Source organism: Phalacrocorax aristotelis, chromosome 6 (assembly GCF_949628215.1).
Source record: "Phalacrocorax aristotelis chromosome 6, bGulAri2.1, whole genome shotgun sequence".
Lineage (NCBI taxonomy): Eukaryota > Metazoa > Chordata > Aves > Suliformes > Phalacrocoracidae > Phalacrocorax > Phalacrocorax aristotelis.
Window position 1 is genome coordinate 23160699 of NC_134281.1, and position 26838 is coordinate 23187536.

The window sequence follows — 26838 nt, forward strand, 5'->3', positions numbered from 1 at the left end:
TATCTAGTGCTGAAGTTACATAATCTTGCTCCTGACCTGCTGCTGCAGTATGCTAGTGTTAAATCTGCCCAAGAAAGACTGTCACCCCTGGAAACAGTTAATGGAAACTTCAAAATAGGCCTTTAATATTAGAGTAAGAAATAGACCTTGTAACAGAGGGCAGGCTTTAATTAACAAGAGAAACTTGTACTTTTGATCATTGAAAATATGTGGTTTGTGGACATTCCTGATGATGCAATCTTAGCACAGATTTGCAAAGGGACATAACAGAATAAGTTTTGAACTGCAGGAGCAAAACAGCACAGCATAGAGGAGTACTTCTCTAATATTGAAGTGGGAGTTTTCTGGTTAACAGACGGATGTTACAGTCAGACCAAAAGTAACAACACCAACAAAAACTTGACCAGGGAGAAGTGCATTTAGAGTTATCAGTGGGCTAGAAAAAGTGGTTTATGGAAATACTAAAACATTAGACTCGTTCTAGCTTGGTTAGGAACAAGCAAGACTGTTCAGGACTCCATCTGCCGTGATGGCAAGGAAAGGTCCGATGGTGTTAGAAGGCATTCCCCGCCACTTTCCCACCAGGGTCGCCAGCTTGTCACTGCTTCTGCCCCAAGGCTGTTTTGTACCTGGGAGCATTGGCAGCAACTGCTCTACAAGACTTTCCTGGCTTGGCAGGGGTTGGGGCATGGGGCGCACGGGCACAGCAGGCTCACCTGCAGCCCAGTGGCCCTTTTGGCACCCATTTGGGGCCAGAGTTGGGCCAGCTCGCTGGGAGAATTGCAACGTGTAGGTCCAGCAGAGGCAAATTGGCACCTCACCAAAAACAGTCCCTGTTCTGACAAGGGCTGTTGTGGATATATTGCGAGCCATGTTCCAGCAGCATGGTTGCTCTTGAGAGGAGGAGTGTCTACATGAAACCAGAGATGTAGGCCAATTTCTACATAGGGAAATTGTTCTGTTTTGAGTTTGCTACCAAATTATTGCAGTGGATTGCATGTGTTTGACACTCTAAGACACCTGATGCATTAGAGAAGCCTGGTTTATATGCTTCAGTTGGGAAATGAAACCCTGAGAACTTTCAAGGACCTAAAATCAATTTCAGCAAATTACTGTTCCAAAGTTTGCTTTTGTCTGTAATTCCTTAGAGTTACCACAGCTTCTCCAGGCAGAGCAATATCTCACCTGTAGGTTTTATTGCTGTTTTCTGTTAAGGAGTGCAGATACTAGGGGATGACTGATTTTTATTATTAGCTTTTAATAAGCAGTCTCAGTCTGAAATATCAAACTACGTTTGATGTCACAGTATTTTTTTTTAATTAAATGTGACTTAGAGCTACTAATTGAAATACATTTTTGGTACTACTTTATTCTTCTAAGTGTGGGCTGTAGACAAAACCACAGCAGAGGCAACAAAGGCTCTTTGTGCTTCTTCCATAAGTCTAGCTGGTTTATTGTTTATTTTGTTTTCCTGGAAGCATCCTTCATCTTTCCAGTCCCTTGCTAGTTTAAATCCATAGGGAGAATTACTGCCGTCAGAGCTTGAGTTCAGATATTCCTGAGGTATATCTGAGTTCAGCTATCCCCCAAGGAGCAACATGCCTGTGCCCTCCCAAACCTGGGGGAATGACAGACACGCCCTTGAATGCAGAGGGCTGTTGTCTCAGTTACTGAGTTCTCTTCTTCTCCTTTCAGCTTGAGGGAAGTTTGTTGGAAAAACCTCAAGCTTGTTTCATTAGCATCTGAAAATACAAACACAGCACACAGAAAACCCTTCAAAACTTGCTAGCTGAGGCTGCAGGCAGGCAGTTTTCGCTGGGTGCAGTGGTGAGGTGAGCAAGGCTGCTGTTGAGCATCACCCTTGTCTGCAGGTGGCTGCTTAGGGATGCTTTGGGTGGCAGTGATCCTTCTTAGAGCTGGGCTTGGCTCCACCAGCCCTTCTGGAAGTAAAAAATAACAGTTACCTAAAAGACTCTTGGCAGGCCTTGAAAGGGTTAAATGTTTTCTTTGTGGCAGTGAAGGACTTGGAAAGCTGCCAAGCATTTAGATTTGAGATTTGAAAAGCAGCTGGAGTTTAACTGCTCTTAGCAAGCAATTCAGTGCAGGAAGGGGGAGACTGTAATAATAATGTTACACAGTGCCATTCATAACACTGTCATTAAGTTTGCGTCAGTGTTTTTCATCCAGACTCCCACGCTCGGCTAGAACTGAGGTGCAGCCCACTGGACACCCCAGCACTGCAGGAGGACAAGCCCAGATCTCTGACCATTATTTAATAGTTTGCAAATAAATCTTGAGCTGGGTACGTGAGTAGGGCGGTGCCCCAGCGTTAATCATGGACATATGTATCCATAATAAGATGCTTTGTCATGGGTTAGATGTTTGGATGATGAGAGGACAGGAAGAAAAAAAACAAACCTGAACAAATACCTGGCAATTGTGTAAATTTGCTACCAAAGTTTCAGTATAGCTGCATGTCTTCCATTAATGCTCCAGAGCTATTGGGAGCATTATGTAGAAGTTATGATAAGTAGCTAGTATGCTTTTTTCCGCCCTTTCTGCAGGAGAATAAATTGTTTACTTGTGCATATTCCACCTCTTCTTCCCTGCCATCTCTGATTTTTGTTCCCTGCAGGATATTTGTCAATTATCAACCTGACTGTGCTTGGCAGCACTGGGCATGTCTCATGTGAACTAGAGCTCTTCAGATCTTGTCTCCTAGTCCAAAAAATAAAAAGTAAGACCTCAACTTCTGCTAGGAAAGAGAATCTAGATCAGATTTGCTCAGTGGCTCTGCCTCCAAATGTATGCCCATTTGGGCATACACCTGGTCCAGGTGTAGGAAAACCTTGAAAGGGGTGAGGTGAGGAACTTTTTTTACTAAGCTCTTTTAGCATTACTTGCAGAGCAACCCAAGGTGCTGTCGTGGTTCAGCCTCAGCTGGCAACTGAACACCACGCAGCCGCTTGCTCACTCCCCCCCACCCCTGTGGGATGGGGAAGAGAATCGGACGAGCAAAAGAACTTGTGGGTTGAGATAAGCACAGTTTAATGATTACAATAAAATGATAATGATAAATGATTATGATAATAATGACAATAATGTTAATATAATAAAAGGGAAAAGGAAGGGAAAGGGAAAACAGGGAAAAGGAAGGGAAAGGGAAAACAGGAAAAAAAACCCACAGAAACACAAACGATACAACTGCTCACCACCCACCGACCGACGCTGCCCGTCCCTGAGCCGCGATTGCTGCCTCCCTCCCCTGGCCAGCCCCTCCCAGGTAACGTACTGGGCATGACGTTACATGATATGGAATATCCCTTTGGCCAGTTTGAATCGCAATCTTAGCTGTGCCCCCTCCCCTCCCAGCTTCTTGTGCACCCAGCAGAGCATGGGAAGCTAGAAATGTCCTTGACTAGTACAAGCGCTACCCAGCAACAGCCCAAACATCTGTGTGTTATCTCAACAGGTTTTTTTTCCCATGCTAATTTCAAAGCACAGCACTATACCAGCTAGAGTGAAGAAAATTAACTCTATCCCAGCTAAAACCATGACAGGTGCTGACACAGGTGTTCCCAGTGCTGCATTTGGGAGGCTCTTATCATGCTGCTAAGCTGTGCTAGGAGCTGCTTGCAGTTGCATCTGAGTGTAGGTCAGGTTTCTGTGAGAGTGCTAGGGACAATTGCTGGATTGGTGGGCTTTTGATTGTGGTTGCTACTGCTGCGGTTCTTTGGGGTTTGGTTTGGGTTTTCTTTTTGGTTCCCTATTCAATTCCCACAGTGAAATATTTCGGAGAGGCACCTGGGAAGGGAGACTGACTAGGATATGAGTCATCTCTCTCAGGGTGTTTTTGGCTCAGTAATTCTTTCTGTATGAAATGTGATTAAAGCTTGACTTTGCATTTGAAAACACACAAACAAAACACTTTCTTCTGCTTCTGAATGACCACAGTGCTCCACCTTCCTCTTTCCTTCCCTATTTCTGTTTACCTCTGCCTGCAGTCACACCAAGGCTCAGAAAGTCCAGCAGCATTTCAGCAGATAGACCATGTCATGGCATGACTTGCAACAAAAGAGTGGAGAAGAGTCTGAACTACCATTCAGCATAATATCTGCTTTATTTTTCTCCAGTGGGCTTGTGTGAACAAGACACCAAAAACACTTCCTATAAATTTTCAAAAATACAGTCTGACTAACACAGACAGTGACTTTCTTTACCGGTTGTGCAGTCTGCCTTTTGCAGTATTTCTTTTGAATGTGTCTGTGTTGTAAAACACTTATGAGAGCATGCTAATTTTCCTTTCACTTATAAGAGAACTGTTTTCTTAGTAATTTAACATGGAGAAGAGGACACAGGTGCTAGATACAATTAGAAAAACCAAAGATTTCTATCCAAAAGATGGTCCATTTCTGTTTTGTAGGGATGTCTGTGGCTCATATATGGAATCAAAGTGTAACAACTATGATAGTTACATTTGAGTAACTCGGTGACTGTTGTATGTCAATGGAAATAGTTGAATGCTGAACAAATGTCATAAACACAAGTTTGGGGTGGTAGTTTATATATATGTGTATATATAAGTTTCCATATATATATAAAACAGCTATAGGTATAGCTGTGCCTGGTGCTCAGCCTCCACCAGACTTGTTTTTATTTCCTGGCAATCAGTGTGTGGGATATATGTGTGTGTTGTGATGTAGCCTCAATTTTATACAGGGATTGTATGGGAAATAGAACTGCTTCTCTTCCCAACTTGAGGTTGCCTGAGCCATGGTACCTACAGGTGTTTTATTTGTAAAGATTTCCTCATAGAAAAGGAGCATCTAATGCTGCACCAGTACGTGTGTGCACAGGATAACATACGTGCAGGTGTCACTGGAGGCAGTTTCTCCTGTGAATGAGTAAGCAGAGCCAGGCCACCATGGCATTTCTCTTTTCCATAAATAAACAAATGTTTTAATACTATTTCATAGTTTTTCTACTCTAAGAACAGAGTGGGCAAAATGGTAAAAACAAGAAGCTCTTGTAGCTCCTGCATCTGAGGAAGATTAGAGAGAGAAGGCCATTGTCAGGTGGTGTTGCTGGCCATGTGTAGCTGCTGGTCTCCCTCTCCACCCCAAAAAGCCTTTGGCCATTGCCAGGGACTGCAAACAGCCTTGTCACACAGGTGATCTTTATTGAAGTAGTGAAAGTACAGGTTTCCAAAACTTGTTCATATATAGTAAAACATTGGATCTAATGAAACTTTTAATCTTTTCTTTCTCCCAAATATTAATGTTTTATTTTATATCTGTAATACAAAAAAAAAAAAAAAGCCTGTAACTTGAGAATTAGAGGAAGATTATTTTTGGTTTCTTATGCAATCTTCATTCGACTCTGTTCTAGGAGTATTTTGTATCCCAGCCCTTAATTACACAGTTATGTGATACTTTGCCACAGGACCCCAGTCCTCATGTATACAAAGGAAATGTAATTAAAATCAGATGGGCAGCTGTGAATTTCACACACAACTTGCAACTGGTCATCTTTGGTACCTAAATAATGTAACTTGTTAGTTGTGTTGATGTATAGTGATTGACTTGAAATTTTCTTTTTGTGGATAGAAAAGCTTTGTGGTCCATATTTTGACCATATTTGAGTTCTTAATGGTTGGACTTGATCTTAAGGGTCTTTTCCAACCTAAATGATTCTGGTTTTCTTTTCTCCACAGAAACAGAATATATGAGTTGCCATCCTTTTGACTGCACTGTATTTCTTCCAAAGAGTCTGCATCCTTTTTTGTGAATCCTTCCCATGAAGAACACAAGGGAGCATGATCATATCTAAGACTCTTTATTGCATGAAGCATTAAATCTGATCCTAGAATTACTAATACATTTGGGCAAACTAAGTTTTGATTCCTGGTGATGATAATTACATGTAAAATTAGGTGTGAGCATGTTTACTACAGCAGGGAACTCAAACTGACCCATGACCTCATGAGCTGATGGAGTTCAGGGTATCAGAAACTGCTAGTGACACAGCTTCGCTTGCAAGATCAGCCTCTGGGTGGTGACCTGGCATCAGAACTCTGGTCACACTGTGCAGTGCCCAAAACAAAGGAGGGAGTCAGCTACCTGAGATTTTTTTTTCCCCTCAATTAGTTTAATTCTCAGAGTCAAATTATATGTAACTTTATATGCTGGGGTGTACTAGAAAAGTAGGTGCTGAGGAGCAGGCTTTTGGCAGTGATGAAGGACAGTAGTTGTGGTTTTGAGATGCAGGTAAGGGCAGATTCAAACTGGTCCTGAGGAAATCCATGCTGTTCTAGCATAGGTGCTGCTTGAAGGGGCCTCTTGCATAACTCTTCAGAGACAATGCTGAGAGGATGAAAATGCTGAAGACAAGCTCTTTAGCAGCAGGAGCAGGGTGGTCTATGGCCTTTAGATCAGGCCAAATCACTTTGAGATCACAGTCTTTTCCTGGGCAGGATGGGTGGGAGGCTTCTGTGTAGTGGGAATATTTTCTAGGTTGAGAATTTGAGGGGTTTTGTCAAGTAGATGAACACTCAAAGCGATTTTATGGCCACCAATTCTCCACACAGTGGTAATGATATTTTGAAGTGCTATATGATTTGCTTGGGGTGGAGGTGTGACTTTTCATATAGCTGAGAGCCTAGCCAAGCATGTCCTTGTGTTCCAGCTCCCTCTTCTCCCCTGTGCTTAGGGGTTGCTCAGGGTAGAGCAGGAAGGAAGAAGCTGCTAAGCCTCTGAAGCAACAAGAGTCACAGAAAGGTTCAAACTCATCTGTAGGTCAGCTCACCTTTTCTACAGACTTGAGGAATTGTAAAACACCATCTGTGGGAACGTGTGCAATATATGTCTGTCTGTCTTAAAATACATTCACACCACTTTGTGTATGGGTACTAGAAAAATCTGATCAAGGAAGGATGTAATAGCTTCTCTTTCGTGCAGAAAAAAACCTGCCATTTGGTCAACTCTATGAGATAGCATGGCACCTAATTTAACCTTGCGGCTTGCAAGCATGCACATTTATTTGACAAGAAAATGCTTAGAGCAAACTGAATGTACAGCTTGGTAAACAGCCAATAAGTCTAGCTTATATCTTCCTTACCCAGTCAGGAAACAAGGGAGCCATTTTAAAATCTGGCCTTCCTGTACACATTGAAATACAATGATTCTTCTTGTGCTAGACAGAGCATGACAATACTTTCACATTTAATAATGAGCTCTTACTGTTCTGAATTAAATGGGCAGGACTGGACAGAAACCATTCTTTCTCCAAAAAAGACCCACTCCAATGATTTCTCCAGGCATTGACCTCTGCAAAGATTAGATCATCCAGGGAGGACGAGGAGCAAAGCAACCTGAATGGTGGGGAGAGAAGCTCACCAGTAGCTTTGTGGGAGATCTTCCATTACACTTCACTTACTTGAGAGTGGGGAAAATTACAGATAAGATCTCCTAATCTGTATGAAATGACAGTTTGACACAAGAGCCTTTTGGAATTCTAATTACTAAACAGTTTGGATTATCCGGCTGGAGGCTCTTTCTACCAAAGGCAAAGAGGTCTTGATTGTAGTTGTTAAGGAGAAGTTGCTACAATGTGAATTCATGTCAGCCTGTAGCCTCAGCTACCTGCAGCCCATCTTTCCTGTGGCCCTGGGTTTGTGTAAAGACAGAGCCAACACTTGCTCAGGCATGGAATATAGGATGTAACAACTTTTCATTTGCATTGTTGTACCTGTCGTGTCTAGTTTCAGCAAATAATGATTATTTTAGCCTCTCAGTGTGCTGGCAAGTAATGCTCTTCTCTTCATTGCTAAAAATAAGTGGACATGTTTATATAGTCTAATTTCTCCCTGACATGTGAGGGAGTATAATTTAAATTTATTGCTCTTAACAGTTGCAGGTGATTCTATGTTCAGAATGTGCCAGATTCAAGTCTTGGCATATGCTCCTGCCACAAATATTTCCTTTATCTGTTAGCTTTCTGTAGGTGTCTGTTGATACCTGTTGTATTACTTCTGTGTATTCCTGCTGCACATTTGCAAGACGACTAAGATACAGAATTACAGAGAATCATATAGGTTGGAAAAGACCTTTAAGATCATTGAGTCCAATTGTAAACCTAACACTGCTAGTTCACCACTAAACCATGTCCCTAAGCACCATATCCAAATACCTTTTAAACACCTCCAGGAATGGTCACTCAACCACATCTCTGGGCAGCCTGTTCCAATGTTCTTCTTTCAGTGAAGAAGTTTTTCCTAATGTCCAAGCAGAGCCTTCCTACCCTCGAGCAGATCGACACTCCCACCCAATTTTGCATCATCTGCAAAGTTCCTGAGGCTGCACTTGATCACCTCATCCAGATCATTGACACAGATATTAAACAAGACTGGCCCTGACACTGAGCCCTGGGGAACACCACTCGTGACTGGACGCCAACTAGATTTAGCTCCATTCACCACAACTCTCTGGCCTCAGCCATCCAGCCAGTTTTTTACCCAGCAAAGAGTATACCCATCCAAGCCATGAGCAGCCAGCTTCTCTAAGAGGATGCTGTGGGGGACAGTGTCAAAGGCTTTGCTGAAGTCCAGGTAGACATCATCCACAGCCTTTCCCTCATCCACTAGGCAGGTCACGTGGTCATAGAATAAGATCAGGTTGGTCAGGCAGGACCTGCCTTTCACAAAGCCGTGCTGACTGGGCCTGATCCCCTGGTTGTCCTGCACATGCCTTGTGAGCTCACTCAGGATGAACCACTCCATAACCTTCCCCGGTACCAAGGTCAGGCTGACTGGCCTGTATCTCCCTGGATCCTCCTTCTGTCATCTGGGACCTCCCTTGTTAACCAGGATGGTTGATAACTGATGGAGAGTGGCTGGGCAAGCTCCTCCACCAGCTCCCTCAGTACTCTCGGGTGGATCCCATCCGGCGCCATAGACTTGTGAGCTTCCAGGTGGCGCAGCAGGTCGTAAACTGACTCCTCCTGCATTATGGGGGGGTTTGTTCTGATCTCCATCCCTGCCTTCCAGCTCAGGGGGCTGAACACCCTGGGGATAACTGGTCTGACTATTGAAGACTGAGGCAAAGAAGGCATTAAGTACCTCAGCCTTTTCCTCATCCTTGGTGGCAAATTTCTTCCCTGCATCCAACAAAGGATGGAGATTCTCCTTGGCCCTCTTTTTGTTGTTAACATATTTGCAAAAACAGTTTCTGTTATCTCTAGCAACTGTGGCCAAACTGAGCTCTAGCTGCGCCATGAGGCTTTTCAAAACAATACATCACTTCCTGTCATGCCAGCCCACACCCTCACCACACCCCCCCAGTCACCAAACTCATCTTCCAAGAGGAGATGCAACAGTGAAGATTTGTGCACACTCCAGGGAAAGGGTCCAGCCCTTGATCTGGTTTTGATTTTGCTAAAATGATGGTTTATGCTTTCTTTGGTGAGTGCCCAATTAATACCCAAAATAAGTCTAGATTGCCTTTCTATAAGAGGTTGAGTTGACAGAGTCAAGAACAGGGAGCAGGATTGGTCCTTCCAGAGCATCACAGCAGCACAACCCTGCAGCACAGCTTGCTTATTGTTAGGTGTCTTTTAAGCATTTCCCCATGGATTATGGGGGCTGCATTCTGCTCCCTGTCCCTGTGTCATGATGCACTGTTGGGTTGAACATTTTGGCAGAGGTTAAACCCCCTTCATTTCCAACCAACCTCAGAAAATTCTGGGAGGTTGGGGGCGGCTGGGCTTAACTCCTGAGGTTCCTTTTACATCTTGGAAACAGAATTATGACTCAAAACAGAGTCAAGTGCCAAGTTACTTTATTTTGCCAAAAATAGGTACACAAAAGAAAATCAAAGAAGGAGAGTAAAGGTGAAAAGGGAATGAGAGAGAGAGGGAAGGAGGGAGCAAGCATAAGAGCATTGCAATAGCTATCACCACGATCTGTGGCAGTTCAGGCGATCCGATGTATTTTTGAAGCCGGTGGAGGGGGCGGTTGTTCCAGAACGCTCCTCGTCGTCTCTGCTGGTTTCCTCTTTTATATGGTTCCTCTCTTGCATAGTCAATAACTGTTCTGCATACCCACGCCTCCCACTTGGTGGTGGGGCGCATACCCGGTACTGTCACTAGGGGGTGCTTGAAAGTTCTAGAGGGTCCGAGACCCCCCATACCTTGTCAGTCGACCCTGGGCCTGAGTGCACGTGCAGAGGACGTGTACTCCGAGATAATGGGACACACGTTCCTGTCGGGTCTGCCTTGGTGATTAAACTGTCCCGCTCAGTTCCCGTAGTGATCAGGCTTTGGTAGTTAAACTTGCCTGACAATAATGTTGAAAAAAGTTTCTAGTCCCTTACACCCTGTCTTCCAGCTTAGGGGGCTGGGTACACAGAGGACAACTGGTCTTAGTATTAAAGGCTGAGGCAAAGAAGGCTTTAAGTACCTCAGCCTTTGTCACTATGCTTCCCCCTGCATCAAATAAAGGCTGGAGAGTCTCCTTAGCCCTCCTTTTGCTGCTAGTGTATTTATAGAAGTATTTTTAATTGCCTTTTACGGCAGTAGCCAGATTAAGCTCCAGTTGGGCTTTGGCACTTAAATTTTCTCCCTGTATTACCTTGCTACACCTTTATAGTCCTCCTGAGCAGCCTGCCCCTTCTTCCAAAGGCGGTAAGCTCTCCTTTTTTTATTGAGTTCCAGTCAGAGTGCTCTGTTCAGCCAGGCTGGTCTTCATCCCTGCTGCTTCATCTTTTGGCACGTGGGGACAGCCTGTTCTTGTGCCTTTAAGACTTCCTTCTTGAAGAATGTCCAACCTTCCCAGACTCCTTTGCCCTTCAGGGCTGTCTCCCAAGGGACTTGGTCAACCAGTCTCCTAAACAGGCCAAAGTCTGTCCTTCGGAAGTCCATGGCGGCAGTTCTGCTGACTCCCTCTTTACTTCTCCAAGAATCAAAAAGGCTGTCATTTCATGGTTGCTATGCCCAAGATGACATCCATCACATCACCCACAAATCCTTTTCTGTTCGTGAACAACAGGTCCAGCAGGTGCCTTCCCTAGCCGGCCCACTTACCAGCTGTGTCAGGAAGTTACCTTCCACACACCCCAGGACCCTCCTAGACTGTTTCCTCTCTGCTGTATTGTATTTTCAGCAGATATCTGGTAAGTTGAAGTCCCCCGTGAGAACACGGGCTAGCAATTGTGAGACTTATCCCAGCCGCTTATAGAATAATTCATCTGCCTCTTCATCCTGATTGGGTGGTCTGTAACAGACTCCAACCATGACATCTTTCTTACTGGCATTCCCCCTGTTCTTACCCATAAACACTCAACCCTATCATCACCATCATTAAGCTCTAGACAATCCAAACACTCCCTAACATACAGATACCATGTTTTATTCATTGCTGATGTTCTTGTTACTAACCAGAAGTGGAGAACACTAAGGGAATCTGAGTTTGTATACCAGAGGATGAAGCTTTCTTGGCTAGGCTGCTGGATAAATGAAAACAGATATAAGATACCATAACCTAACTAGCTGAATTGACAGGCTGCCTCTTTCACAAACTCGCATTTGTTTTGAGGTGAATTAAAACTGTTTGGAAAACCATCCTGTCACTTCACAGGTACGTCTGCTAAGATATCTGGATACTATTTTCATAGGCAACTATATTGCCTATTTGCCTAACTCTGAAGATATTTCTGCTAATGTTTCAGAACATATTTTTCACTTTTGTATTTAAAGATGTGGCTTGAAGGAAAATAACATTGGAAAAAAATAGAACTAAGTTACAGGGAGCCATTCACATAGCTGGATGTGTCCTAGCTCAATTTATTTAAGTGTCTGTGTATATTCACAAAAGATCTAAATACCATGCTTCACCAATATATTGATTTTTACTTCTTGTCTATCCCAAAATGATAATGGTGATTTTTATTTTTTTTTTAAGTCTTTCTTTAAGCTCTTTCATAATTCTAGGGGCTGAGGGGAGGGTATATTTTATAAGTCAACCACAGTTGGTATTTCTTTCTACCTGGGATTTTGGATTTCATTTGAGTTCTAACTTAGTGTCTCTTTCCAAAAGGATTCATTAGAACATATTTCCAAATTACTGCATAAAGAAAAGGTCTGTTGAAATGCAGCAGCAAATACATGTCCAAATAAGAACATCTGGAGTCATCTGAATCTGTCTGTCTTGTGTGAAAAGGCCCTTTTTGTTTAAGTGTTAACAGATTCAGACATTGACTTCTGATCTGGAAAACTTTTGCCTGTTGCTTACAGCCAGTGAGATGACATAGGCATGAGTGGTGCTTTCCCTGCTTGCTCATTAACTTTTCTTTGAGTCAAGGATGAAAATTTGTAAGAGATGCAAGAAAACAAAAATCTAATTATTGAGTCAACGACTTGACTTGGTTTTCTGTAATTTCATTTTGGTGCCGGGAGAGAGTTTCTGTTTGAATAGAATGTAATTGATTAATGCACGTTAGGAAGGATAAAATTTTGAAATTTAATTGTAGCTGACCAAATCACCATCATTTTGGGGTTTCTTTGTTTTTCCAGGTCAATCAGAATGTGGAGATCCAAAGGGCCCGTCTGCGAGATGATATTAAGGAATACAAATTCCGAGAAGCACGTTTGCTGCAAGACTACACTGAGCTTGAAGAGGAGAACATCTGTCTCCAGAAACAAGTGTCTGTCCTGAAACAAAATCAGGCAAGTTTTTAAAAATAGTGAGCATTTCTTTGGTAGTACCAGTTAATTCCTCTGTTATGGCGTGGTTCTGTCTTGTTTGAACCCCCAGCCACTTCTTTTCTGTTTGTACTGCTTTTGAGACTATAAGGTCTATCTTTTAGTACCAAGAGTTGTCTCAAAACGTTTAAGTCCTTTCTGACTCTGTTTATATGCAGTCATAAGGCTTTTATTGCTTCTGCTTTGACCTCTAAGTCCTTCCATTGCTGTCTCTCTTCGGAAACGAAGTCTCTACCGGTCTGCTTTGTTACTTGGTTTAGTCTTTTTGCTACACTAGTGTTTCAATGTCTCTTTGCAGAACTCTGCAAAGCATGTTCTAGCAGCAGCGTCAGAAGCATAGCTTTGTGATGCTTGGTTTTGGAAGTATTGAACTTCAATTTGTGGGAAGGTTGGCCAGGGAATTTGTTAATCAAAAAGAAAGAATTTGCATAATGTGCTAGGAGAGCCTGTTTTGTGATGCCTCTGTATCACACACTGTATCTCCCACCTGTCTTAATTAAGCTGGAATAGATCAGAACATTTGATGGTTTGCTTAGAAATTTTATTCCATGATCTCTGTGAAGGTAATTATGTTAGCAGTGTTTGTAGTCAAACTGCCAAAACTAGATTGCAGAACTGAAAAAATTATTCTAGTCTCACCATATTTAATGAAAGCAAACATTCAAAAGTAAAATTTCTTAGTGCTTTGCAGGCAGATGTTTTCATTAGGATTTTTTCCTCCTCCATTTGTATATCTCCAGGTGGAGTTTGAAGGCCTGAAACATGAAATCAAAAGGCTTGAAGAGGAAACAGAATTTCTCAATAGCCAGCTAGAAGATGCCATGCGGCTGAAGGAGATCTCCGAACGCCAGCTTGAGGAGGCCTTAGAGACGCTGAAGACAGAGCGGGAGCAGAAGAACAATCTTCGTAAGGAGCTCTCTCACTACATGAACATCAATGACTCCATGTACAACAGCCACCTGAACGTCTCTTTGGATGGACTGAAGTTCAGTGATGAAACCACAGAGCCCAATAATGATGAAATCATGAATGGATTTGAACAAAACTGCCTCAGCAAACTCAACAATGGGAAGAACAGTACATCAACGCCCAAGAAAAATGAAAACTTCCCTCCAGCCCCAAGTCTGGTTTCAGATCTTCTGAGTGAATTAAACATCTCTGAAATCCAGAAGCTGAAACAACAGCTTGTACAGGTAAATGGGTTTCCTAACTGTATATTCCAAATAGCTGCTAGAGTTTATTTGGGTTGTAAGTTCAGTCTTTTGAATAGGTCACATGGCCACCATACAGTATGAACTATGTTCATAAAGGCTTTGCTTGATTTAGAATTTGACGATGTTAAATAGTGGAAAACCCTAGCTTTTTTTGCAGCACATGCTGTGTCTGCTTCATTATATCACTAGCAAGAAAGATAGTGTTTTGGTCAAAAATGATAGTCATCTTCATACAAAGGAGTTTTGTATGCCATAACTATTTTCTGTAATTAGCTCAAAGAACTTGAAGTTTTAATCAGTACCAAGCATTTCTGTGTTATATTTGTACTATTGGGAGGTTGGAGAGTTTGAAACAATGTACATAATTGGGTTGCCTAGAAATGTTTTGAAGTTATTTTGTCAAGTATTTTCAAGGCATTCTGTAAGAAAAAGCCTTTGTGGGAAAAAAAATGCTGGATTCTTTCAGAATGAGAACTTTCAGAGGAGAAACTTTAAAAGTTTCAGTATTTCAGAGTCTTTCATGATCTTCCAACTTCCACCATAGACTAGCTGCATGTTTTCTAATTACTTGATAATTTGCAAGATAGCAGTAAACTTTAGCTTATCTTCAGCTGAAAGGATGTTTTCACAATGAGACCATGAGCTGTGGAAAAAATGTGTAAAAATGTGCATTTTGAAGTGGAAATGAGAAAGAATTGGCAAGGAACGCTGTACTTGAGATAGTTTTAGAATAAATTGAATAACCCTTTCCATAATGTGCAAGTGATTGGATTTCTTTAACCATATGGACATTGGCTAAGTTGCTGTCTCTTATAATAAAACCATTTAAGTGATACAGTTCCCTTTACGTAGATGTCTGTGTTCATGCATTTCAGATGGAAAGAGAAAAGGTGAACTTGTTAACAACGCTACAGGAATCTCAGAAGCAGCTGGAAAATACACGGGGAGCCCTCTCAGAGCAGCATGAGAAAGTTGGCAGACTCACAGAAAATCTGAATGCGATGAAGAAGCTCCAGGTCAGCAAGGAACGCCAGTCTGCCCTTGACAATGAGAAGGACCGAGACAGCCATGAAGATGGAGACTATTATGAAGTTGACATCAATGGGCCAGAGATCCTGGAGTGCAAGTACAAAGTGGCTGTGGCAGAGATTACTGACCTAAAAGAAGAGCTTAAAAATCTTAAGGCCAAATACAAAGAATGTGAGTCTAAATATGAGGAAGAGAAGAGCAGATACGAGACTGAGAGCCAAGCTCTCACTGAAAAGATCACCTCACTAGAAAAATCCAGTTGGCATGATAGAGAACAGGTGGCCAGACTGGAGAAGGAGCTGAAGAAAGTCAGCGATGTTGCTGGAGAAACACAGGGCAGCCTCAGTGTGGCCCAAGATGAACTAGTTACCTTCAGTGAAGAACTGGCCAATTTATACCACCATGTCTGCATGTGCAACAATGAAACTCCAAACAGAGTGATGCTGGATTACTACAAGGAAGGTAAAGGTGGGCACAGTAGTCCAGAGATGAAGGGAAGAAGGTCTCCCATTCTTCTTTCTAAAGGGCTGTTAACTATAGAGCTAGGAAAGGCAGAGAATGGAAGTGGTGACAGCAGCCCATCTCCAGTGTCATCTCTGCCATCTCCTGTGTCAGATCCTCGGAAGGAACCAATGAACATTTACAACTTAATTGCTATAATCCGGGATCAGATCAAACACCTGCAAGCTGCTGTGGACAGAACAACTGAGTTGTCCAGGCAGCGTGTTGCCTCTCAAGAACTTGGGCCAGTGGTGGACAAAGACAAGGAAGCTCTCATGGAAGAAATCCTGAAGCTGAAGTCCTTGCTGAGCACCAAGAGAGAACAGATAGCAACTCTGAGAACTGTGCTGAAGGCCAACAAACAGGTAACCAGGTCCTACAGATGTGAAGGTTATAGCGTCAGGGAATTAGGTCATAAACACAAGAGAATTTATCTTCGAGGTCATACTGCCGTAACTGCAACTGAGTGGAGCTTTTGTGGTTGGTATTTGTTTGGTACAAGGCTGAGGCAGGCTGTTTCATTAGAGGCACGCGGCTGTCCTACTGTAAAGCTAAGTGATGGGGGTTTAAATGACTTTTGCTTGTCACTTACTCATGAGACTTTATTAAGCTTAAGGTAGCTTCAGTCTACTGCCTCTCTAAATTATATCAGATTATAATAAATGCAGAACACCTAAAATGAAGAGGTAAACCTTATTTTCTGCTTGAAAGAATTTTAGTAGTTACCTTAGAAGAGTTCATAAACTTACAAACATCTAAACTTCTCAAATTTCAAAATAAAAGAAAGCCTTTCAAAATGAGGATGTGATAGAAGAACATGGTCAAAATAACAGGAGAGAAAGGTAAAATTAGTCTTTGGGGAATGGGCTGCGCCGTTTGATATGTATTAGCAGTGCAGTAGATGAAAATAACTGCCATTAAGATACCATGTGACACACTTCATGTCTCCTCTAAAGTTAAAGTAATGTAAATTGAAGTTGCTTTCACCAGAAAAAAAATTATAGTGCTGTTTAAGAAGCAGATACATACTTTCAGTTTTCCTTTGCACATTTTAATAAAGGTGTCCCAAAACATAAGATAGGCAAAATGCTCTAAAGGTTAGAGAACTGTGCAAGTGATTGATGAATGCATTTGAATATAGAGATACTAAATAGACTTTTTTTGCACTTTGTGTTAAAGTGTGTAAAGTTTAATTTATTAATAGTTAGAGAGGTGTCAGTAAATATATATTCTGTAACTTCCTAGATGCTGCTGCGTGGTTAATGGGAGTAGAAGATCCATATGTCCGATCTGTTTACAGTATTCAAAAATAAAGTTTTATTTAATTGGTACGAGAAAAGTTGACCAGAAGTTTAACATTCCAGTGCAAAGTAAATGTTTCATTATGTGAATAGTGATTAGAAATCTCTTAGCCAACAACTTTGTGAAGAGTTTCATTAACTAGTATGTTTCTGTTCTTCTTGGTAAACAATAGACTGCAGAGGTAGCCCTGGCCAACTTAAAAAGCAAGTATGAAAATGAGAAAGCTATGGTTACGGAGACAATGATGAAGCTGCGAAATGAACTGAAGGCTTTGAAAGAAGATGCTGCTACCTTCTCTTCCCTAAGAGCAATGTTTGCTACAAGGTAAAGAACATATGAACACTGCAAAATGTTATTCCTTGCTTGTCTGGGGGAAGAGCTGAACATCCTGCCCACCTACCCATGCAGAGAGTGGCAGGGTGGGGTGCCTTTTTCCAAGTTTGTTGCTTACAGTGTTTGTCTGTGATGTGTTCCTACTGATGAGGAAAATGGCAGGGATATAGTATGTTGCTACAAAACAAGAAGTTGTTGCAGCAGTATTTATTCAATTTGGGTGCGAGATAATCCCTGGTTCTTGAAGCCATAACTCTGAGGAGGAGTGACATTTAACAATGCAAAATGAGCGTTCATTACGCAGTGAAAATATGACTTCTTGACCTGTAATGGTCCAGAAAAAAAGTAAAGATGTTGCAAACATCTTGTTATTCCTAGGTTGTCCATCATGCAGTTGGCATCTCTGTCATTTCGTTTACCTGTATGAGCTGATTTGGGTTGCGCATGTCTTTGGAACTTGCTGCTTCTTCTTAGTTGTGCTTTGTGGTGTTAACAGACAAAAAAAAACCTGCTGACATGTCACGTGCTGTAGAAGTGATAAATGCTATTTTGATCTGCATGTTGCTTACTGCTACTTTCATTGATTTCTTCTTTAAGACTACTCATTTCTTTTGGGGAATTCTGAGGCAACAAATCATGTAACAAACTACAGATCTGCTTCACAGCTAGGGAATGTTCAGCTGGCTCCTGTGTGGGGATGATCCTGGAACACAGGAAAAGAAAAAGCTGTATCTAAAAGTTGTCAGTCCCAGCTTGGTGGGATTCACATCCCTGGCAATGTTCATTTGCCTGTATATTCCATGCATTGCCTAAAGAAGATGGAGAAGAGAGACTGTAAAGGATGCTCTTTAATGTGACCTAGACAATTGATTTTAAGCTAACCCAAGGGGATGAGAGAGTCTGTATGTGCTTATCCTCTTCATTCTCTCCCTTCTCTGGACACTTTTTAAAAAAGGAAAAAACAAACAAACAAAAAACCCACAGAAAATATTTTCTTTCTGTCTTCTGCTAAAAAGTACCGTAATAATGAATCACAAGGGTGCTTATGAAGATTCCTGAGGCTTTTCTGTATGATCTTCTGTAGGGGTGGTTCTACAGCAGCTTTCATGTTCCTTGAGTAATCTTAGGCTTATTGGTGATTCAGCCTTTCTCAGCAGTATCTATGCATGTGGGTGAGCAGGGAAAGGAGAAGTGGATACCAAGGAATGCTAAAGGTTGAACTGTGGCAGCATGTTATGCTACAGAAAGGGATGGCCTGTACAGGCTGCATTTGTCCTACTTTCTTTCCTCTCTCATTTTCTGGAGTGTTAATTAATATGCAGAAATTGCAGTCTCTTAGTTGTAGATCAGCTTGAAGCTGAGAGGAAAGAGAAAAAAGCATACTGTTAACTTCCAGTTATTTTTCCTAGACGCATATAGCTAGCTGTCTAAATTACATGTTACTGCAGTATGTTTTCCCTACGTGTTAATTTTCTGCCCTAGAGTGAAAGTGAGAGTGTGACTGTGAACTGGTTTGGAGAGGAAAAATTGTCAGAGAAATGCCAGAGGGGGAATTTTCTCTCTGCCTTTCTCTTGGTGTATTACCTAGAGGTCAATCTTGTCCTTTTATTGGGAAGAAAATAATGAAGATTCCTTGGCGTAGGGAAATTGGAGGCAAAATAAAAGTTTTTCTGAAAGCAACAGACTTAAGTGCTCTATCGTGGACCTGTGGACCTCTCACGGGGAGTTGCAGGTCATTAGAAGCAGGGGTGAGCTCTGTTTCGGGGTGCACAACAGACTCCCCTGCCTAAAAGAACAACTATAATTTCTGAATGTATGCTTTATTTAGCAACTGTAGTGAAAAAAAAAGGGGCGAAGAGCAAAGGAGGACTCAAAAAGCTGAGGATGGAGTGAGTGAAGATGTGGTCCGTTGAGCCTTTTGTCTTGTGAGCTGTTGCATTCCTGATTGTTTCATAGCAGATAAGCAGCTGGGCCTTGTGTTTGCATCTAGCCTGAGATGGTGGCCGTTGCACAGAGCACGATGCATTGCTTCTTTCACCCAGTGTACGCAGTGTTTCAGGTGCCGTGATAGCTATCAAGACCTATTACTGCAGGCGGGGTACTGTCACCCCTTCCCTCCCTGATCTCTAGTCAGAAAGTATTAGTAGCTCTGTGGCTGGCCAAGTGCATTGCTCTGTCAGTGGTTATTTCATCTAAGCCTCCATTTCAGGTAAGGTGGGTTTGGAGGGAGTGTTCCTAGGTGGAATATAACCTAAAAAGCTATTTGGAGTCTGATATTCAGGTGTGTTTCGAATATCAGAAATATGTACGAGCTCAATTTGTCTTACCGTTGCAAACAACCTGCTAATGGAGCACCTCTTAACAGCCTACAGTGTTTCTTCTCTGGCCAAAAGGTTTGTATCAGCAGAGACTAATAACAAGTGATGGGGCCTTTCCCCCACCATGTTTCAGTGTTGTGTTCAAGCGTGAGATGCAGCAGGCTGCTACACACAGATTGGTATTTTCCACAGGAAACAGCACATTTAGTAGGATGCCGGAGTGCTGTCGCAATACATATGAGTTGAAGGCTGGGCATGAATATAGTAACTGACCTAATTTCCTTTTTAAAGTAGCTTAATCCTGCTAATTTGACAATACTACCAGCTATTTTTAATCAGTAATGAAAATATAGTAAGACCTCAGCCTAGAGAGGGCTTTAAACTAGATATGAAGAGGGAAGGGGATAAAACCAGGCTTGCTAGGAATGAGACTGGGGGTAGCATACCTGTGTTGGAGAAGAGAATAATAGATAAACTGAATTGCATTTATACCAATGCACACAGCATGGGCAATAAACAGGAGGAGCTGGAAGCCATTGCATGCCAGGGGAATTATGATGTGGTGGCCATCCTGGAAACATGGTGGGATGACTCGCACAACTGGAGCACTGCAATGGATGGCCACAAGCTCTTTAGAAGGCACAGGCAAGGAAGGAGAGGTGGAGGGGTAGCCTTGTATGTTAGAGAGTGTTTTGACTGTCTAGAACTCAACGATGGTAATGATAAGGTTGAGTGCTTATGGGTAAGGATCAAGGGGAAAGCCAATAAGGGAGACATCCTGGTGGGAGTCTGTTATAGACCACCCAACCAGGATGAGGAGACAGATGAAGTACTCCACAAGCAGTTGGCTAAAGTCTCACAATCTCTAGCCCTTGTTCTCGTGAGAGACTTCAACTTACCAGATATCTGCTGGAAATACAACACAGCAGAGAGAAAGCAGTCTCAGAGGTTCCTGGAGTGTGTGGGAGATAACTTCCTGACACAGCTGGTAAGCAAGCCAACCAGGGGAGGTGCCCTGCTGGACCTGCTGTTTACAAACAGAGAAGGCCTGGTGGGTGATGTGGTGGTTGGAGGCTGTCTCGGGCTCAGCGACCATGACATGATAAAGTTCTCGATTCTTGGAGAAGTAAGGAAGAGGGTCAGCAAAACCGCTACCCTGAACTTCAGAAGGGCAGGCTTTGGATTGTTAAGGAGTCTGGTTAACAAAGTCCCTTGGGAGGCAGTCCTGAAGGGCAAAGGAATCCAGGAAGGCTGGATGTTTTTAAAGAAGGAAGTCTCAAAGGCGCAGGAGCAGGCCATCCCCATGTGCTGTAAGTTGAGCAGGTGGGGGAGAAGGCTGGCTCGGCTGAACAGTGAGCTTTGGCTGGAACTCAAGAAAAAGGAGAGTTTACCACCTTTGGAAGAAGGGGCAGGTGACTTAGGAGGACTATAAGGATGTTGTGAGGTTATGCAGGGAAAAGATTATGAAGGCGAAGGCCCAGCTGGAACTTAAAACTAGCCACCACCATTAAAGATAATAAAAAATGTTTTTATAAATGCATCAGTGACAAAAGGAGGGCCAAGGAGAATCTCCCTCCTTTGCTGGATGCAGAAGGTAACCTTGCCAGGAAAGATGAGGAGAAGGCTGGGGTACTTAATGCTTTCTTTGCCTCAGTCTTTAATAGTCAGACTGGTCATCCTCAGGCTTGTTGGGCCCCTTGCTGGGAAATGGAGATAGTATGCAGAATGAAGTCCCAGCTGTTGAAGAGGTGACAGTCACCACCCTGCTCCTTCCACCTGGATGTTCACAAGTCCACAGGGCCAAATGGCATCCACCCAAGGATACTGAGGGAGCTGGCAGAGGAGCTGGCCAAGCCACTGTCCATCATTTATCAGCAGTCCTGGTCAACCAGGGAGGTCCCAGATGACTGGAAACTAGTGAATGTGATGCCCCTCTACAAGACGGGTCGGAAGGAGGATCCAGGGAACTACAGGCCTGTCAGCCTGACCTCGGTGCCAGGAAAGGTCATGAAAGATCATCTTGAATGCCATTACGCAGCACATGCGGGACAACTAGGGGATAGGGCTCAGCCAGCATGGGTTTATGAAAGGGAGGTCCTGCCTCACTAACCTGGTCTCCTTCTATGATAAGGTGACCTGCTTAGTGGATGAGGGGAAGGCTGTGGATGTTGTCTACTTGGAGTATAGTAAGGCCTTTGACACTGTCTCCCACAGCATCCTCCTAGAGAAGCTGGCTGCTCACGGCTTGGACAAGTGCACTCTGTGCTGGGTTAAAAACTAGCTGGATGGCCGAGCCCAGAGAGTGGTGGTGAATGGAGTCAAATCCAGTTGGCGGCCAGTCACGAGTGGTATTCCCCAGTGCTTAGTGTTGGGGCCTGTCCTGTTCAGTATCTTCACTGATGATCTGGATGAGGGGATTGAGTGCACCCTCAGTAAGTTTGCAGATGACACCAAGCTGGGTGGAAGTGTTGATCTGCTGGAGGGCAGGAAGGCCCTACAGAGGGACCTGGACAGGCTGGATCGTTGGGCCAAGGCCAACGGTACGAGATTCAACAAGGGTAAGTGCTGGGTCCTGCACTTGGGTCACAACAACCCCATGCAACGCTACAGGCTTGGGGAGGAGTGGCTGGAGAGCTGCCTGGAGGAAAAGGACCCTGGGGGTGTTGGTTGACAGCCAGCTGAACATGAGCCAGCAGTGTGCTCAGGTGGCCAAGAAGGCCAATGGCATCCTGGCTTGTATCAGGAATAGTGTGGCCAGCAGGACCAGGGAGGTGATCGTGCCCCTGTACTCGGCACTGGTGAGGCCGCACCTTGAGTACTGTGTTCAGTTTTGGGCCCCTCACTACAAGAAGAACATTGAGGTGCTGGAGTGTGTCCAAAGAAGGGCAACAAAGTTGGTGAAGGGTCTAGAGAACAAGTCTTATGAGGAGCAGCTGAGGGAAGTGGGGTTGTTTAGTTCTGGAGAAGAGGAGCCTGAGGGGAGACCTTATCGCTCTCTACAACTCCCTGAAAAGAGATTGTAGTGAGGCGGGGGTCGGTCTCTTCTCCCTAGTAACAAGTGACAGGATGAGAGGAAATGGCCTCGAGCTGTGCCAGGGGAAGTTTAGGTTGGATATTAGGAAAAACTTCTTCCCCAAAAGGGTTGTCAAACATTGGAACAGGCTGCCCAGAGAGGTGGTTGAGTCTCCATCCTGGAGATATTTAAAAGAAGGGTAGACGTGGTGCTTGAGGATGTGGTTTAGTGGTGGACTTGGCAGTGATAGGTTAGCAGTTGGACTCGATGATGTTAAGGGTCTTTTCCAACCTTAATGATTCTATGTTTCTATGATAGAGACAAAGGAATCCTTGCAAAACACAGATTAACAGCTTCCAGCATTGAAGGGGCTGCTGCAGCACTGTACACCTAAAATTAAGCTGTCGTAGAAAGGAATAAATCAAGACACGTGCAATAGCTGTCCTGTTACAGTCCAGATTTTCTTAATCAACACACATATCCCCACTGGGATGTAAAAACAGACTCAAAGCACTGGAAGCCAGATTAAAATCTATTATGTAGAGCTGAAAATTGAATTTATCTGCTTAATTAGACTATAATAGCTATTTATGTATCACTGTATGACAGTCAAACTTTTTGATTCATTAGTAAACTCTCTCTTCACCAGAAAAAATAGATGCAATCACTTCTCCATTTAAAATCTGAGGAGAAGCTGAACATCTTTTTTTTGTTTTACTTTTGACAAGTAGGTTTGCACTTGCTAACAGGCATCTTGGATGCTGCAAAATGTAAATAAACAAGGCCTGTTGGTGATGCAGCAAATGTTTGTTAGGGTGCAGCCTTCAGCTTTATTACAAGATGTGAAGTGGTATTTTCTCTTTATGGATCCACCTGGCTCCTGTACTTTACCTGCTATCTGAAGCAGCTGTTTGAAAGAATATTTTCCAAAATAATATTTCGCAAATTTCATCATACAAAATGCACTACTGTGGTTACTGTTTTGAGGGGGTTATGAATATATGTACTTAGGAATTTAAAACAGAATAGCTTGTATTCACACGATGAGATTGAACATTGTAAAGAAAGCGGTCACTTTGATAGTACACTTGCAACATTGAACCACAATAATGTCTGGGGTGAGTATGTTCTGTTTTTTAAAGAATAAATCCTTCAATTTGGCAAAAGAAAATATGGCTTCGCGCAAACCACTCATGTTAGAATTTTAACCTTAGGACAGCATAAACTAATAACTATTATATATATATTATATATATATTATATATTATATATATTATGTAATATATAATATATAATATATTTTATATAATATATATAATAACTAGTTTGTTTTCAAATAAAATATCCAATTGAAATTTCTAAAAGGCAGGGTTAAGTCTTTAAAATGCAGTGTTTAATCCCAGAGTTTGAACTGTCTCTGAGTTTTAACTGCATCTCTATAACAAAAAAGTAGAAAGAGCACATATTTGCCGTTAACTCACTTCACTCAGGCCTTTGTTCAAGTATATATGGAAAAGGGGCTACTTTCAAAGTGTTGAGTATTTATTGTGTTTAATGGGACCAATGCCCTATATTAACATCACCAAGTGAGGAAAAAGCAGCAAGTGAGGAGTACCCACACTACAGGTAGATACTATTGGTGATATTCAGGTCACTTCAAAGTGGTGCATAGGGAGCACAGAGCCAGGAGCTGCTGCTGGTTTTTCTGGGAAAAATATTTAATCTCCAAAAATATTTTATGGTAGGCTTAAATGGTTTTTTAACTCTCATTTAGTAGGTTAAGAAAATTGAAAGTGATTTTTTTTAAAATACAGAGCAGTAGAAACGCCTGCTTAAGTGTGAGATGGGGGGGGTTAGTAGAAAATTTGAGATAAGTGAATCATCTTCCTCTAAAACATTGGAAGAAGAAAGACTAATTCCTTTCTTTGCTAGATAAAGAGCTTCTCCCAAGTGCTTTGAGGGAACTTGAAGTGAATATGTCCTGTTCTCTAATGATTTGGGGTCGGAGTGAAGCACGGTTTCCTTGTCTTGTAGGTCAAGATGTGTTTCTGGATTGCCTGTAAGGAATTTGTCATTCAAACTTGCAAGCACATTAGAGCTCAGGTTTCTTAGAATTTATTAAGGGGGTGGGAAATACCATATCAAAACAGATGAGAAAAATCCAGATTGGAATTGAAGCTTGAGGGTTGTTTAGCTTAACTTTTCAGTAAGGAAGGAGACAGGAATAAGGCTGTAGGTTTCTGCTAGTTGTTTGGAGAACACCTGTGAATCTGCAATTTCCAGAGTACACTGCAAGTGATAATGAAGCACAGATACACAGGTTCATCAACTAGCAGTTCAGGTTCAAGTCCTTAAACGATGGTTAGATGAAGAGCAGGAGGTCAGTATTGGCCATCACTTCACGGCCAAGAAAAGAATGCACTGAGAAAAGCTTGTCATGGATTGGGCAAGAAGAGAGTTTAAAGACAATTTTGCATTTTAAAAAGAAAAATTTATTTTATTTTGTTATGCTAGTCTTTTCCTTGAGTTTGATTTGCTAGTAAACATCCTTCCAAAAATTCTACTCAATATAGAATATGTCAGAAACCAGACACAATGAAGGTGCAACATGGTTTTTCACCTTTCTCTTCCCTGTGTTATTTTTCTGCTGTTTTCTGTCTTTTGATACAGCCTGCAAGTTTCTTGTCTCTTTGACTTGCATGTTAAGTACTACAAGCACTCATGGGAGGACACCGTAATCTCTTCTCTCTAGGAGCACCTCCTGTGTGACAGGTTACATCCAGACTTTTGCAGCAGATGGAGTAAAGACAGCCAAGCTGGCTCCTCGCTGGCTTATTTGCTCAGGGTCAGGCAGCAAAACCAAACAATTATATGAAGTTGTATCCCTGACCGACTTAAACTGGCTCTGAGAAGTGACTTAGGATACATCTTCACTCCTCTGATTAAAGACACAGGTTCCTCATCTTTGCTGCTGTCGTGGTTTAGCGGCAGCTCAGCCCCACACAGCCGCTCGCTCACTCCCCACCGGTAGATGGGGGAGAGAATCAGAAGGGTAATGCTCGTGGGTTGGGATAAGAACAGTTTAATAATGAAAATTAAAAGAAACAACAGTAGAAAATGCAATGTAAAGGAGAACAACGAGAGGCGCAAAGCCCCGGGGGAGGGGGGGGAAGGGAGGGGAGAGGGGGAACGAACCGCCGGAACAAACCGCACGCGCCGCAGCCGCTCGCCGCCCGCCGACCCGACGCCGCGCCGCCTGCGCGCTGCCACTGCCCCCCCTCAATATACTGGTCATGGTGTCACATGGTATGGAATGAACCTGCCATTGGCCAGTCGGGGTCAGCCGCCCCCACCATGGCCCTGCCCCTCCCAGCCCCCCCTGCCACGCCACGCGGCAGAGCGCGGGAAGCTGGAAAGGTAGCTGACCCCCACAGTGAGGAGAATTAACCCCTTCTCAGCCAAAACCAGCACATTCTCCACCCCTTATTCCATACCACTTACACCATGCCCAGGTCCCATATGATGCAATACAACCGTACCAACCACCACCCCTCCCCTTCCCATCCTTTAACATAATACACAGACATCATTCCCTTAGTTCATGGATCTTCCCTGTAAAATGTCCATTAAAATGTCCATTGAGTTCACGCAGTCCATGACTCTGGGCTCCATCTGTTGTATCAGTCTTTCCGGGTGGGAGAGATGGTGTGTGGCGTTGGGTTGCTGCATACCGAGTCAGTCATCGTTCCATCACTGCTGCACGGCTTGTTTCATAGTTGATCTTCCATGGGTTGGGAGGCTCGTACTCTGATATCATTGATACAACACAGAGGTGACACACAATATTATATAGCAGTTCACATTGTGCCATTCAGTTCATTGACTGTTTTCACCCAAAATCAAATCCCCTTGAGGCACACATCGGATTTCTCCATCCTCCCGCATCACCCACCAAGTGCACCCAGGTCCTCGAGCAAAAACAATCCCACGAATGGGTTTGCCTTTGCCAGAGGCAGGAAGAACCCAGACTGTTTTGCCCAGCATACTTTTTGTGTGCACTACAGGGACTCTATCCCCTTCCACAGTATGTAGGATTTCTGACTGGGCAGGGCCAGCTCGGTTGGCAGATCCCCTCGTGTTGACTAACCACGTGGCTTTTGCTAAATGTGTATCCCAGTGCTTGAATGTCCCACCCCCCATTGCTCTCAGTGTGGTTTTTAACAGTCCATTGTACCTTTCAATTTTCCCAGAGGCTGGTGCGTGATAGGGGATGTGATACACCCACTCAATGCCGTGCTCTTTGGCCCAGGTGTCTATGAGGCTATTTCGGAAATGAGTCCCATTGTCTGACTCAATTCTCTCTGGGGTGCCATGT

The 26838-nt window shown here is 43.1% G+C and overlaps 1 protein-coding gene across 2 annotated transcripts in view; it reads left to right on the forward strand.

Moving 5' to 3' along the window:
* BICD2 (BICD cargo adaptor 2) overlaps positions 1 to 26838 on the forward strand; it is a 99111-nt gene that overhangs the window by 54566 nt on the left and 17707 nt on the right. For both annotated transcript variants that reach the window (XM_075096634.1, XM_075096633.1), the window contains exons 3-6: positions 12565 to 12717; positions 13494 to 13946; positions 14843 to 15862; positions 16972 to 17123. In XM_075096634.1, the coding sequence (XP_074952735.1) occupies positions 12565 to 12717; positions 13494 to 13946; positions 14843 to 15862; positions 16972 to 17123 (1778 nt within the window). The remainder of the gene's footprint in view (positions 1 to 12564; positions 12718 to 13493; positions 13947 to 14842; positions 15863 to 16971; positions 17124 to 26838) is intronic.